Here is a 15,899-nt window from a genome sequence, read left to right on the forward strand (position 1 = left end):
ACAGTGCATCAGGATCCTGCCAGCTGTATGGGGATTCACAGTGTATCAGGATCCTGCCAGGTGTGTCTTAGGATTCACAGTGTATCAGGATCCTGCCAGGTGTGTATGGGAATTCACAGTGTATCATGATCCTGCCGGTTGGGTATGGGGATTCAGAGTAGATCAGGATCCTGCCAGGTGTGTATGAGGATTCACAGTGTATCAGGATCCTGCCAGGTGGGTATGGGGATTCACAGTGTATCAGGATCCTGCCAGGTGTGTATGGGGATTCACAGTGTATCAGGATCCTGCCAGGTTTGTATGTTGATTCACAGTGTATCAGGATCCTGCCAGGTGGGTATGGGGATTCACAGTGGATCAGGATCCTACCAGGTGTATGGGGATTCACAGTGTATCAGGATCCTGCCAGGTGTATGGGGATTCAAAGTGGATCAGGATCCTGCCAGGTGTGTCTGGGGATTCAGAGTGTATCAGGATCCTGCCAGGTGTGTCTGGGGATTCACAGTGTATCAGGGTCCTGTCAGGTGTGTATGGGGATTCACAGTGTATCAGGATCCTGCCAGGTGTGTATGGGGATTCACAGTGTATCAGGATCCTGCCAGGTGTGTATGGGGATTCACAGTGTATCAGGATCCTGCCAGGTGTTTATGGGGATTCACAGTGGATCAGGATCCTGCCAGGTGTGTATGGGGATTCACAGTGGATCAGGATCCTGCCAGCTGTATGGGGATTCACAGTGGATCAGGATCCTGCCAGGTGTGTCTGGGGATTCACAGTGTATCAGGAACCTGCCAGGTGTTTATGGGAATTCACAGTGGATCAGGATCATGCCAGGTGTGTCTGGGGATTCACAGTGGATCAGGATCCTGCCAGGTGTGTCTGGGGATTCACGGTGTATCAGGATCCTGCCAGGTGTGTATGGGGATTCACAGTGTATCATGATCCTGCCAGGTGGGTATGGGGATTTACAGTGGATCAGGATCCTGCCAGGTGGGTATGGGGATTCACAGTGGATCAGGATCCTGCCAGGTGGGTATGGGGATTCACAGTGGATCAGGATCCTGCCAGGTGTGTATGGGGATTCACAGTGTATCAGGATCCTGCCAGGTGTGTATGGGGATTCACAGTGTATCAGGATCCTGCCAGGTGTATGGGGATTCACAGTGGATCAGGATCCTGCCTGGTGTGTATGGGGATTCACAGTGGATCAGGATCCTGCCAGGTGTAGGGGGATTCACAGTGGATCAGGATCCTGCCAGGTGGGTATGGGGATTCACAGTGTATCAGGATCCTGCCAGGTGTGCAAAACGCTTCACAAGTGCTGGCGATCAGCAGCTGGATTAAATGAAATAAAACAACCTCCATATATTTACAGGATACATCAGAAATCGAATGTGTTATAACTTCAATCCAAATAGAATAGTTGCCGATTGATGAGGAATCTAAACGAGGTTATAGAATCATAGCAGTTTACAACATGGAAACAGGCCCTTCGGCCCAACATGTCCATGTCGCCCAGTTTATACCACTAAGCTAGTCCCAATTGCCTGCACTTGGCCCATATCCCTCCATACCCTTCTTAACCATGTAACTGTCCAAATGCTTTTTAAAAGACACAATTGTGCCCGCCTCTACTACTGCCTCTGGCAGCTCATTCCAGACACTCACCACCCTTTGAGTGAAAACATTGCCCCTCTGGACCCTTTTGTATCTCTCCCCTCTCACCTTAAATCTATGACCCCTCGTTATAGAATCCCCTACGTTTGTGAAAAGATTTTGACTATCTACCTTATCTATGCCCCTCATTATTTTATAGACTTCTATAAGATCACCCCTTAACCTCCTACTCTCCAGGGAAAAAAGTCCCAGTCTATCCAACCTCTCCCGATAAGTCAAACCATCAAGTCCCGGTAGCATCCGAGTAAATCTTTTCTGCACTCTTTCTAGATTAATAATATCCTTTCTATAATAGGGTGACCAGAACTGTACACAGTATTCCAAGTGTGGCCTAACTAATGTCTTGTACAACTTCAACAAGACATCCCAACTCCTGTATTCAATGTTCTGACCAATGAAACCAAGCATTCCGAATGAATTCTTCACCACCATATCCACCTGTGACTCCACTTTCAAGGAGCTATGAACCTGTACTCCTAGATCTCTTTGTTCTATAACTCTCCCCAACGCCCTACCATTAACGGAGTAGGTCCTGGTCTGATTCGATCCACCAAAATGCATCACCTCACATTTATCTGAATTAAACTCCATCTGCCATTCATCGGCCCACTGGACCAATTGATCAAGATCCCGTTGCAATCCAAGATAACCTTCTTCACTGTCCACAATGCCACCAATCTTGGTGTCATCTGCAAACTTACTAACCATTCCTCCCAAATTATCATCCAAATCATTAATATAAATAACAAATGACAGCGGACCCAGCACCGATCCCTGAGGCACACCGCTGGTCACAGGCCTCCAGTCTGAAAAACAACCGTCTACAACCACCCTCTGTCTTCTGTATCCAATTGGCTACCTCACCTTGGATCCCGTGAGATTTAACCTTACGTAACAACCTACCATGCGGTACCTTGTCAAAGGCTTTGCTAAAGTCCATGTAGACCACGTCTACTGCACAGCCCTCATCTATCTTCTTGGTTACCCCTTCAAAAAACTCAATCAAAGGTTAATTTCTGTTTCCGCAGCCGATGAACTTCTGATTTCCAGTTTCTGCCAAACTCGAAACAAACGGCTCCAGTCAAACATTCGGACTCTCTGAAGTGATAGAAACGGTTTGAAATCTCCATTTGATCACTTACCGTTCAGGTGACTGGGTATTTCGGATAAACCTGGTGCGATGTTCATATAATCAAATGGATCAGAACCTGTTGAAATCAATGCAATCAGATCACTAATATCAGAGTAAAATCTGCAGTGTTCAGGCCTGAAACTGAATTCAGTTTGTCATTTTACCGTACCAAGCTCCTGCATTTCTTTCAGTATTTTATCCAACTTTGGGACCGCATGGTGCATTTTCACAAAGGATTCCCACATCACCCTTCGGGCCCGAGATCCTTTCTCCATCACCAGATTAATGAGCAGTTTGGAACTGTCCGCCCTGTTTCCCTTCTCCACGAGATCAACGATCTTCTGTAAAGAGTAATAATTAATATTTTGGTCTCCCCTTTTCCCAGTCCCACTAAAACTGTTTCCCGTTGTTTTCAATCCACACAAGAGTTGTACCCGAACCATTCCCCTGTCCTTTGTACAGATACTGACCGATTCGCTGGATGTTTTCACCTCTTCCTATCATTGGTTCAGATGCACAATATTTTCAGTTTTATCAATTTCTGTCGATTTTGGCCTATTTCACTTCTGTAACATTCCATGATTCTAAGATCTGATGTCCTCTTCTGTGATGTTTAAATGATCCAAACTCATTCTGTGCCCCTCCCACTTACCCGATGTTCGAGCCCATCGAAATGCTTATCGAATGTTAACAACGAGCTGACTCCATCCACCCCTCCTTCGACCGCCTGTTCCAGTCTGTCCCGGTAGAATTTTGTCAACTGGAACAGTTGATAATCGCCGCAATTTGTCAGGAACTCAGTGATTGCAGTGTTCGGATCTGTGAACAAAAATGGAGAAAATTAAACACATTATCGACTTTCTATCCGGGCGGCTACATTTCCTCTTATACCGAACGGCTAAAGCCTACTGTGAGCCCTATTATGAAACTCTCGAAATCACACACTTGGAAATATATCGCCGTTCCTTCATCGTCGCTGGGTCAAACTCCTGGAACTCCCTACCTGACAGCACTGTAGGAGAACCTTCACCACACGGACTGCAGCGGTTCAAGAAGGCGGCTTCCCACACCTTCTCAATGGCACTTAGGGATGGGCAACAAATGCTGGCCTTGCCAGTGGCGCCCACATCCCATGAATGAATAAGAAAAAACACCTTCTGTGAACCCAAATACACCGCATCTGCTACAGTCCATCGTTCTTTCGAGTCAAATTTGTCAAATACGACTTGTTTGCAGTAAATCCGTTCCAGCCTCTCCTGATCATCTCTTGTATCTCTAAATGCTCACTGATTCGACCTGGAATTACAGATTTGATGGGTTTGCCCACAACTGACGTAGACTAATTGGTCTCTAGGTACCCGGTAAATCCTCTCTCCCTATTTAAACACAGACATAACTTGGTCTCCTTCAGTCCACCTGTATAATTTTGATAACAAACGAGGATTGAAAAATTGTGGCCCGAGTCCCTCCTGTCTCCTCTCTGACTTCCTTTAACAACCTCGGGATCATTATCTCTGGGCCCAGTGATTTATCCATCTCGGCTCAGATCCAAACCCTTCTCTACAGTTAGCTCTAACTATGGTCCGAATCCTCCTCTAGCCCACCAACATTCTCACTTCCATCATCATTTTTAGGAACTAAAGGAAATATACTCTATCTCCCAAAAACTTCATCCTCCACAACGAGTTTTCCCCAGTTCCCCCGCTATCTCAGCTCCGCCGCCTGCTGGCCTGAAAAACCAACCACCAATTGTCCTATTTCCCTTCCTATTTTTTAACTGCGTACATATGGATTCTATCTTAACACAGCTCCCTGGAACAGCTTTATGTTGTAAAACTGCCCGCCTCTCTCTCCTCTTTTAAGACGCTCCTTAAAACCTACCTCTTTGACCGAGCTTTTGGTTACCTGTCCTAATATCTTCTTATGGGTTCGGTGTCATGTTTTGTTTGATAATCGTTCCTGTGAAGCGTCCTGGGTCGTTTCACTGTGTTAATGGCGCGATATAAATGCAAGTTGTTGTTGTTCTCGCTTATTGATAGAAACCGTCCTTCAGACCGCCGTCTACAACTAGTTTTAGGAAAATAGGAACATAGGAGCAGGAGTAGGCCATTCAGCCCCTCGTGCCTGCTCCTCCATTTGATAAGATCATGGCCGATCTGTGATCTCCCCTCAGCCAGGAACATTTTGCTCTAAATCTTGTGACAAACCAGGCCCTGTTTTATAGATAACAGATCACATCTCTTGTGCTTCTGACTTTCCAAATGTGTTTGGAATGATTTGTAGATTCACAGACCCGAACCCTAACTCTCAATCCCAACTCCAACTTTTTGGAATGTTGACCAGATTTTGTTTCTTTCTTTTTTGTTTAATACCAAGTGAGTTTATCTCTCACTACTTCAAAACCTCCTTCCTTTTCCCTGCTCATCACTTTTCACTATTTCCTAAGTCTTCTATTCCTGATCCAAGAGATTGATGAATTCCTCTCTCCAGGCTCAGATCCAGATAGTTCCCCATCCTCCATTCATATCAGCTGAAACCTTCCCACTGCTCCATTCACCCAGTCTGTAAAACCATTGTTGGTCGGTTCAGATCGTCGCCGTCCCTTCCCCTCTCCCTGAACTCAGTCTCGTGCCCAGGAGAAAGCGCAGACCTGAGCGGAGTCGGCAGGAGGAACGGCGGCACAGAGCTATAAATAGTGCCGGAGCGGAGGCCCAGGACACCGCGCGGACCTGAGCGGGCGCTGAGGACACAGCACGGACTTGAGGGGGGGGGCACCAGAACACAGCGCGGACCTGAGCTGGGGCCCAGGACACAGGGTGGACCTGAGCGGCGCGCCGGACACAGCGCGGACCTGAGCGGAGGAAGTGTCATCGGCTGGAGGAGCTCGAGCTCCGGGTTTCGGAGCTTGAGCAGGGATTGGCGTCATTGCAGTGCATCCGCGAGGCTGAGAGCTACATTGATAGCATGTTTGAGGGGGTGGTCACCCCACAGCTTAAGAGTGTGCAGGCAGAAAGGAACTGGGTAAACGTCAGACAGACAAGGAGAACCGGGCAGGTAATGCAGGAGTTCCTCGAGAGCATCTCACTCTCTAACCGGGGAATACTGGTGAGGGCGATGGTTCCTCTGGGGAGTTCAGCCAAAGCCAAGTCCACGGCACCATGGGTGGCTCATCTGTACAAGGCGGGGCCGGGGGGGGGCGTTTGGGAGAGGAAGAATTCAGGGAAGCAATAGAGGTCGATGATTCAATGGTTACAGGATTAGACAGGCGTTTCTGCGGCTGCAGACATGATTCCAGGATGGTACGCTGCCTCCCTGGTGCCAGGGTCAAGAATGTCACTGAGCGGCTGCAGAACACTCTGAGGGGGAGGGTGAACAGCAGAGGTCGTGGCGCATATCGGTACCAATGACTTAGGTGGAAAAAGGGATGAGGTCTTGCAGGCAGAGTTTAGGAAGCTAGGAAAGAGATTATAAGCAGGACCTCAGAGGTAGTAATCTCCAGATTACTCCTGTTGCCATGCGCTAGTGAGTACAGAAATAGGTGGATAGTGAAGATGAATGCGTGGCTGGAGAAATGGTGCAGCGGGGAGGGCTTGATTTCCTGGTGCATTGGGACCGATTCTAGGGGAAGAGGGAGCTGGAAAGTCGGATGGGTTGCACCTCAACAGGGGCGGGGCCAATATCATCACAGGGAGTTTTGCCATTGTTGTTAGGGAGGGTTTAAGCTAGCTTGGCAGGGGGATGGGAACCTGAGCGTAGATTCAGAAGGGAGAGAAGCAGAGCTGGAAATGAAAGGCAGAAAATTAGTAAGCGAGTTTGGAAGGCAGAGGAAACAAAGACTAGAAAATAGACAACAAAGGAGTTTGGCAGTGCTTAATGGCATCTACCACAACGCAAAGAGTCCAGTGAATAAGGCAGATGAGCTAAGGGCACAGATAGACACGTGGAAGTATGACATTTTAGCTGTTACTGAAACATGACTGAAGGAGGGGCAGGAATGGCAGCTCAACATTCCAGGTTGCAGGGTTTTCAGACGAGATAGAGAGGGGGATAATAAAAGGAGGGAAGGTCGAAATATCGGTTCAAGAAACAATTGCAGCCGTAAGGAGGAAAGATATGTTAGAAGGATCATCAAATTAGGCCATATGGGTGGAACTGAAGGACAAAAAGGGGGCAGTCGCACTGCTGGGAGTGTACCATAGACCCCCAAACTGTCAGAGGGAGATAGTAGAGCAAACGTGAAGGCAAATTTCTGAGAGGTGCAAAATTAATAGGGCAGTAATAGTAGGGGATTTCAACAACCCTAATATTAACGGGGATAGAAACAGTGTTAAAGTATAGAGGGCGCAAAATTCTTCAATGCATTCAGGAGAACTTTTTTAGCCAGTACGTAGCAAGCCCAACAAGAGAGGGGGCAGTTCTGGATTTCGTTTTAGGGAATGAAGCTGGGCAGGTGGAAGGGGTATCAGTGCGAGAACACGGTGGTAGTGATCTGAATTCAGTTAGATTTAGAGTAGTTATGGAAAAGGACAAAGATAGACTAGGAGTAAAAGTTCTCAATTGGGAAAAAGGCCAATTTTAGTAAGCTGACAAGGTATTTAGCAAAAGTGGACTGGAAACAGCAGTGTCAGAGCAGTGGGAGGCATTCAAAGAGGAGAAGGTGAGGGTTCAGGGCAAATATGTTCCAAAAGGAAAAAGGGTGGGAGTCCCAAATCTAGAGCTCCCTGGATGCCAAGGAGCATATAGGGTAGGATAAAGCAAAAACGGGAAGCTGAAGTCAGATACCGAGAGCTCAATACTACAGAAAGCCTAGAGGAGTATAGAAAGTGCAGGGGTGAAATTAAAAAGGAAATTAGGAAAGTAAAGAGAGGACATGAAAAATATTGGCAAGTAAAATCAAAGAAAACCCAAAGAAGTTTTATAAATACATAAAGAGCAAGAGGATAACTAAGGAAAGAGGAGGGCCTACTAGAGACAAAAAAGGTAACTTTTGTGTGGAGGCGGAAGATGTTGGCATGGTTCTAAATGAATACTTTGCGTCTGTCTTCAGAAAGAGAGAGGGACGATGCAGAGATTGTAGTTAAGGAGGAGTGTGAAATATTGGATGGGATAATCGTAGTGAGAGAGGAAGTATAAAGGGGATTAGCATTTTTGAAAGTGGATAAATACCCCCGGCCCAGATTAAATGTATCCCAGGTTGTTAAGAGAAGCAAGGGAGGAAAGAGCGGAGGCTCTGACCATCATTTTCCAAACCTCTCTGGCTATTGGCGTGATATCAGAGGATTGGAGGACTGCTAACGTTGTACCGTTGCTTGAAAAGGGAGAAAGGGATAGACCGAGTAAGTATAGGCCATTGGGCAAATTATTGGAAAAAATTCTGAGTGACAGTATTAATCAAGGACAGTCAGCATACATTTGTTAATGGAAAGTCGTGTATGACTAAGTTGATCGAATATTTTGAGGAGGGAACAAGGATGATCAATGAGGGTAGCGCATATGATTTAAACTACATGGATTTCAGAAAGGCTTTTGACAAGGTCCCACGTGGCAGACTGGTCAGAAAAGTAAAGGTCCATGGGATCCAAGGGAAAATGGCAAGCTGGATCCAAAATTGGCACAATGACAGGAAGCAAAGGGTAATGGGCAACGGGTGGTTTTGTGACTGGAAGGCTGATTCCAGTAGGGTTCTGCGGGGCTCAGTACTAGGACCCTTGATTTCTGTGGCATATATCAATGATTCTGACTTAAATGTAGGGGGCATGATTAACAAGTTTGCAATTGATACAAAATTGGCCGTGTGATTGACAGTAAGGAAGAAAGCTGTAGACAGAAGTGCCGAGTGGATGATCCATCTCGGCCTCCTCCCGATATCCCCATCATCACAGAAGCCAGTCTTCAGCCAATTCGATTCACACCACGTGATATCAAGAAAAGGCAGAGTGCACTGGGTACAGCAAAGGCTATGGGCCCCGACAACATCCCGGCTCTCGTGCTGATGACTTGTGCTATGGAACCAGCCGCACCTCAAGCCAAGATGTTCTAGTACAGCGACAACACTGGCATTTACCCGACAATGTGAAAAATTGCCCAGGTATGTCCTGTCCACAAAAAGCAGGACAAATCCAATCCGGCCAATTCCCGCCGCATCAGTCCACTCTCAATCATCAACAAAGTGATGGAAGGTGTCGTCGACAGTGCTATCAAGCGGTACTTACTCACCAATAATCTGCTCACCGATGCTTAGTTTTGATTCTGCCAGGATCATTCGGCTGCGGACCTCATTACAGCCTTGGTCCAAACATGGACAAAAGAGCTGAATTCCAGAGGTGAGGTGAGAGTGACTGCCCTTGACATCAAGGCAGTATTTGAGCGAATGTGGCACCAAGGAGCCCGAGTAATATTGAAGTCAATGGGACTCAGTGGGAAAACACTCCAGTTGGTGGAATCAGAGCTAGCACAAAGTAGAACGGGCGTGGTTGTTGAAGGACAATCATCTCAGCCCCAGGACATTGCTGCAGGAGTTCCTCAGGGCAGTGTCCTCGGCACAACCATCTTCAGCTGCTTCATCAATGACCTTCCCTCCATCATAAGGTCAGAAATGTGGATGTGCGCTGATGTTTGCACAGTGTTCAGTTCCATTCATAACCACTCTGATAATGAAGCGGTCCGTGCCCACATGCAGCAAGACCTGGACAACATCGAGCCTTTGGCTAATAAGTTGCAAGTAACATTCGTGCCAGACAATTGCCATGCAATGACCAACTCCAACAAGAGAGTATAACCACATTCCCTCGATATTCAACGTCGTTACCATGGCCGAATCCCCTAGCATCCACATCCTGGGGTTCACTATTGACGAGAAACTTAACTGTACCAGCCACATAAATAGTGTGGCGAGAAGAGCAAGTCAGATGCTGGGGATTGTCCGGCGAGTGACTCACGTCGTGACTCCCCAAAGCGTTTCTACAAGGCACAAGTCAGGAGTGTGATAGAATACTCTCCACTTGCCTGAATGAGTGCAGTTCCAACACCACTCAAGAAGCTCGACACAATCCAAAACAAAGCAGCCTGCTTGATTGGCACCCTATCCACCACCCTAAACATTCGCTACTTTCACCACCGGCGCACTCTGGCTGCAGTGAGTACCATCCACAGGATGCACTGCAGCAACTTGCCAAGGCTTCTTCGACAGCACCTCCCAAATCCGCGACTTCTGCTTCTTAGAAGGACGAGGACATCAGGCAGATGGGAACACCACCACCTGCACGTTCCCCTCCAAGTCACACACCATCCCGACTTGGAAATATACCGCCGTTCCTTAACGGTCGCTGGATCAAAATCCTGGAACTCCCTCCCGAACAGCACTGTGGGAGAACTTTCACCACACGGACTGCAGCGATTCAAGAAGGCGGCTCACCACCACCTTCTCAAGGGCAATTAGGGATGGGCAATATATGCTGGCCTTGCCTGCGACGCCAACATCCCACGAACGAATTTAAAAAAAAAGACTGCTGGAAGATTTCAGTTTACTGGTCAGGTGGGCAGAGAAGTGACAAATGGAATTCAATCCGGAGAAGTGTGAGGTAACGCATTTTGGGAGGGGAAACGAGGCAAGGGAATACATAATAAATGGGAGGATACTGAGAAGTATAGAGGAAGTGAGAGACCTTGGAGTGCCTGTCCACAGAGCCCTGAAGGTAGCAGAACATGTAGATTCGGTGGTTAAGAAGGCACACGGGATGTTTTCCTTCATTATCTGAGGCATAGTGTCTAAGAGCATGGAGGTTATGCTAGAACTGTATAAAGCAGTAGTTCGGACACAGCGAGCGGGCTGCATACAGTTCTGGTCACCACATTACAGGAAATATGTGATTGCACTCGAGAGGGTACAAAGGAGATTTACGAGTCTGTTGCCAGGACTGGAGAATTTTAGCTATGAGGAACGTTTGGATAGGCTGGGGTTGTTTTGCTTAGAACAGAGGAGGCTGCGGGAAGATTGAATTGAGGTGTATAAAATTACGAGGGGCCTAGATAGAGAGGACATGTAGGAACTATTTCCTTTAGCAGAGAGGTCAATTACCGGGAGACAAAGACTTGAAGTAATTGGCAGAAGGATTAGAGGGGAGCTGAGGAGAAATTTTTCACCCAGAGTGTGGTGGGGGGTCTGGAGCTCACTGCTTGGAACGTTAGTAGAGGCAGAAATCCTCATCGCATTTAAACAGGACTTGGATGTGCACTTGAAGTGCCACACCCTACGAGGCTGCGGACCAAGAGCTGGAAAGCCGGATTAGGCTGAACAGATCTTTTCGGCCGGAACAGGCACGATTGGCCAAATGGCCTCCTTCGGTGCCATAACTCCCAATGATTCTGTGAAGGCCGTGAACCCTCCCCTCCTGTTCCTGCCCTGCAGCCGCACATTGACCTGCCTCATATTTCCCTCCTTCATCTGCCCATTGAAAAACAATCCGGGGTTCACCACCTGTAGGCCTTGTCTTTGAGGCTTGTGCTTAAGTCTTATTATTCCCCCTATAAACGTATTTCTATCCGTGTTACTGGTTCCGACCATGACTATTTTCGGCTCTCCTTCCCTTCCCAGAAATTGTCCCGTCCGTTCCAGAATGTTCTTTCCTCTGACACCAAGGAGGAAACTTACTATTCGGGACCTGCTCAGAGCTGCAGAACAGGCTGTCTGTCCCCCGGAGTATATAATCTCCCACCACTATCGCTCTAGTTTTCCTGGTCCCCACCTGCCTCTCACCCCCAACTCACTATAGGTGTCCTCCTGATCCCCGGTCTCACACTGCTACTCAGGAAGACCTTCCTCTGATCACTGTCTCTATCCACCTTACAGTCTCCAACACCAGGTATCTATTTAACTGTTCCAATACTCACGGTCTCCCTCCACCTGTGGCTGCACTGCCCCTCTAGATGGTGACTCACTTCCCCCTATCTACGCAGTATCTGTGCTGTTACCACTTCCTGAGCTGTTGGTGCTTGCTCGAGATGTGAATCCTTTATCAGGACAGAAAATGTATTTTGATGAATTTTCTGAAGCTACCTGTGTCCATTCTCATTCTTTTTGAGGATGTTGGATCTTCTCCCCTGTTTGGACCTTCAGCCATGGTGGTGACAGGCGTTCCCAGATTTCGATGCTCTGTAATAAATATAATATTAATAGGAGGGTTAGACAGAAATATTGAAATGAGCAGGAGAACGTTGCCGTGTGAAACATGATATCAAGTCCTTCCTCCCCCATCAGTACAACACCTGTTAGCTTTCGGTTCGAGCATTTCCCGAGTGTTACGATCGAGTGTGAGACAGACTGCCCAGTGAAACCCAGTGAGTCCCGCTGATCTCCACAACCCAGTTCCAGAAGCGCTCCCGTCGACTGAGACTCTGCACTGGGAGCGCCCATTGGTAAGATTTACTCACAGTGTAGGCCTTATTCCTGAGGTAGAAAATATTCAGGAGCGAGATATGGAGCATGGTGTTATTTGGTCAATTCAATGATCCTTAATTCGGTTTCACACAGTCTGGTGGTATTGTATTTTTATTTACAGATCTGTGTTTAATATGTTTGATTTGTTGAGTTTTGATAGTAATTTCTGGTACTTTATGAATATAATATCTATCCACACCACACAATATATCGCTGGCTGTGATTCCTCTGTTTTCTGTGGTCAGTAACATTGTCCGTATGTTCATGGAGATGTGTCCTGGTTGGTACTTCTATTTGAATATATTTGTAATAACTCTCATGGTATCAGTAACTGACTAATGAGCACTGTAGGAGGTGAGGAGATTTACCACTGTTCTGATATTAATACTAATGAGCACTGTAGGAGGTGAGGAGATTTACCACTGTTCTAATATTAACACTAATGAGCACTGTAGGAGGTGAGGAGATTTACCACTCTTCTAATATTAACACTAATGAGCACTGTAGGAGGTGAGGAGAATTACCACCATTCTAATATTAACACTAATGAGCACTGTCGGAGGTGAGGAGATTTACCACTCTTCTAATATTAACACTAATGAGCACTGTAGGAGGTGAGGAGATTTACCACTGTTCTAATATTAACACTAATGAGCACTGTCGGAGGTGAGGAGAATTACCACTATTCCAATATTAACACTAATGAGCACTGTAGGAGGTGAGGAGAATTACCACCATTCTAATATTAACACTAATGAGCACTGTAGGAGATGTGGAGATTTCCCACTCTTCTAATATTAACACTAATGTACAATGTGAGGGATCATGTTACTTTAATCCGTTAGGTGAAGTACACTATTTCTGTTTTTAATATCTTTAGTGGTCTTACAATCTCAGAAAACACCATCAATATACAAGTGGTAGATTTGACTGCTGTTTTACAATGAATATTCTCCACTTGTGTGCGTCCCGCTGTGTGTGCTCACGCATGTGCGTCCATTGTGGTGCTGATCGGATGCACCTTTGTTTCCCGAGGGTGAAAGGAGAAAGGCCGGCCCGGAGAGGATTGGAAATATCGAGTGAACATGTGATAAAAGCATGGATGAGGGTTTCAGCAGCAGATGGGCTGAAGCAGGGATAAGGGTGGGCGATGTTACTGGAGGTGGAAGTAGAGGCGGTCTTTGTGATGGAGAGAATATCGGGTCGGAAGCTCAGCTTGGCGTCAATTCGAACGCTGAGGTGGTGAACAGTCTGGTTCAATCTGAGACATTGACTGGAACGAAAAGAATTCGTGGCGGGGATCGAAGATCGTGTCTTCCGTCTTTCCAATGATTGATTGGATAAATGTGTAACGCATCTAAGAATAGATGTCGGCCAAGCAGCGTGACAAAGCAGAGGGTGTGGAGGGGTCGAGGGAGGAGGAGGAGAGGAAGAGCAGAGTGTTGTTCGCGTACATGTGAAAGCTGATCCATTGTCTTTGGATAATGTCTCCAAGGGGCAGAAAGTAAATGGGAAATAGGAGGGGGTGAGGATAGATCCATGGGGGATTCTAGGGGTTACAATGCGAGAGTGGGATCAGAAGTAAATGGGAAATAGGAGGGGGTGAGGATAATCAATGGGGGATTCTAGGGGTTACAATGCGAGAGTGGGATCAGAAGTAAATGGGAAATAGGACGGAGTGAGGGGAGATCCATGGGGGTTACTAGGGGTTACTGTGCGAGAGTGGGATCAGACGTAAATAAGAAATAGGAGGGCGTGAGGATAGATCCAGGGTGGATTCCAGGAGTTACAGTGTGGGAGTGCGATCAGAAGTAAATGGGAAATAGGAGGGGGTGAGGATAGATCTAGGGTGGATTCCAGGAGATACAGTGCGGGAGTGGGATCAAAAGTAAATGGGAAATAGGAGGGGGTGAGGATAGATCCATGGGGGATTCCAGGAGTTAAAGTGCGGGAGTGGGATCAGAAGTAAATGTGAAATAGGAGAGGGTGAGGATAGATCCATGGGGGATTCCAGGAGTTACAGTGCGGGAGTGGGATCAGAAGTAATTGGGAAATAGGAGGGGGTGAGGATAGATCAATGGGGGATTCCAGGAGTTACAGTGCGGGAGTAGGATCAGAAGTAAATGTGAAATAGGAGAGGGTGAGGATAGATCCATGGGGGATTCCAGGAGTTACAGTGCGGGAGTGGGATCAGAAGTAATTGGGAAATAGGAGAGGGTGAGGATAGATCCATGGGGGATTCCAGGAGTTACAGTGCGGGAGTGGGATCAGAAGTAAATGGGAAATAGGAGGGGGTGAGGATCGATCCATGGGGGATTCCAGGAGTTACAGTGCGGGAGTGGGATCAGATGTAAATGGGGAATAGCAGGGGGTGAGGATCGATCCATGGGGGATTCCAGGAGTTATAGTGCGGGAGTGGGATCAGAAGTAAATGGGAAATAGGAGGGAGTGACGATAGATCCAGGGTGGATTCCAGGAGTTACAGTGCGGGAGTGGGATCAGAAGTAAATGGGAAATAGGAGGGGGTGAGGATAGATCCATGGGGAATTCCAGGAGTTACAGTGCGGGAGTGGGATCAGAAGCCGTTGATGAAGATTCTCCGGTTATGACTGGATGGGTATAATTGGAACCAGCGAGGGCAGTCCCACTGAGCTGGACAACAGAGGTGGAGAAGAATGAGGAGGGAGAGTTTACCACGGTCACAGTCACAGAAAGTGTCTTTTGTGACTTTGATTATTGCCATTTCAGTGCTGGGGCAGGAGCGGAAACCTGATTGGAGAGATTCAAACATGGAGTTGTGGGTAAGATGGGCAGAGATTCGGGAGATGAAAAAAATCGAGAGGAAAGGGAGGCGGGAGATGGAGATACACGTGTCTAACTATTCACCCACGTCACAAACTGGGCGTGTCTCTTTGATCAAACGCCCTCCTCTGAAATACACAAGTCTGATTTGTGGTTTCATATAAAAGAACATGATAAACTCATTTGACTTTTACATAACATTCCATTCACTCTGACTCGGCGACTGGAATCTCCCAGTTCCTCGAAAGGAGTTCGATTGATGCAGGCGACAGAATTATAGCAAAGCTTCAGATATTCTCTTTTTAAAAACCGCTTCAGAAAATGCAACATCGTCACTTCCGCTTTTTTACACAGAATTATGTCGGATGTAAAGCAAAGAAGCAGGCCGTTCGGTCTGGTCTACATCCTCCGCACACAGCCTGCTCCCTCCACTCTGCATCGCACCCTATTCCTTTCTCCCTCATGTATTCATCTAACTTTCCCATGAATGCAACTTTTCTTTGCAGTGAGGCTCCGTTAATGGAGTTGCCTTGTCACCGACCCTGTTCAGTTCACGGTTTGATGTTGCTCGGTCCCACTAAACCAGGCAGGCACCGACACCCCACTGACCCAATCATAAACAGAAATCACACTGACCAGTCACACACCGACAACCCACAGACCCAGTCCCACATCGAAACCTCACTGACCCAGCCATACACCGAAACCTTACTGACCCAGTCTCACACTGACACCTCACAGACTCATTCCCAAACCGACAGCCCACTGACCCAGTCCCACAACGACACCGCACTTACCCAGTCCTACACCGACACCACACTGACATAGTCCCACACCGAAACACCACTGACC

At 47.3% G+C, this 15,899-nt stretch overlaps 1 protein-coding gene across 3 annotated transcripts in view; it reads right to left on the minus strand.

The window, feature by feature from the left end:
• Positions 1 to 15,899, minus strand: part of LOC137318137 (NACHT, LRR and PYD domains-containing protein 3-like) — a 34,576-nt gene that overhangs the window by 10,555 nt on the left and 8,122 nt on the right. For 2 of the 3 annotated variants that reach the window (XM_067981107.1, XM_067981108.1), the window contains exons 2-5: positions 11,865 to 11,960; positions 3,462 to 3,628; positions 2,979 to 3,150; positions 2,820 to 2,885 (exon numbers count right to left, since the gene is read on the minus strand). In XM_067981107.1, coding sequence (XP_067837208.1) covers positions 2,820 to 2,885; positions 2,979 to 3,150; positions 3,462 to 3,628; positions 11,865 to 11,928 — 469 coding nt within the window. In that variant the 5' untranslated portion in view covers positions 11,929 to 11,960. Of the gene's footprint in view, positions 1 to 2,819; positions 2,886 to 2,978; positions 3,151 to 3,461; positions 3,629 to 11,864; positions 11,961 to 15,899 lie in introns of those variants that run through there. The other variant, XM_067981109.1, reaches the window with a different exon arrangement.

The sequence above is a fragment of the Heptranchias perlo genome, unplaced genomic scaffold (assembly GCF_035084215.1).
Source record: "Heptranchias perlo isolate sHepPer1 unplaced genomic scaffold, sHepPer1.hap1 HAP1_SCAFFOLD_65, whole genome shotgun sequence".
NCBI classification, from domain to species: Eukaryota; Metazoa; Chordata; class Chondrichthyes; order Hexanchiformes; family Hexanchidae; genus Heptranchias; species Heptranchias perlo.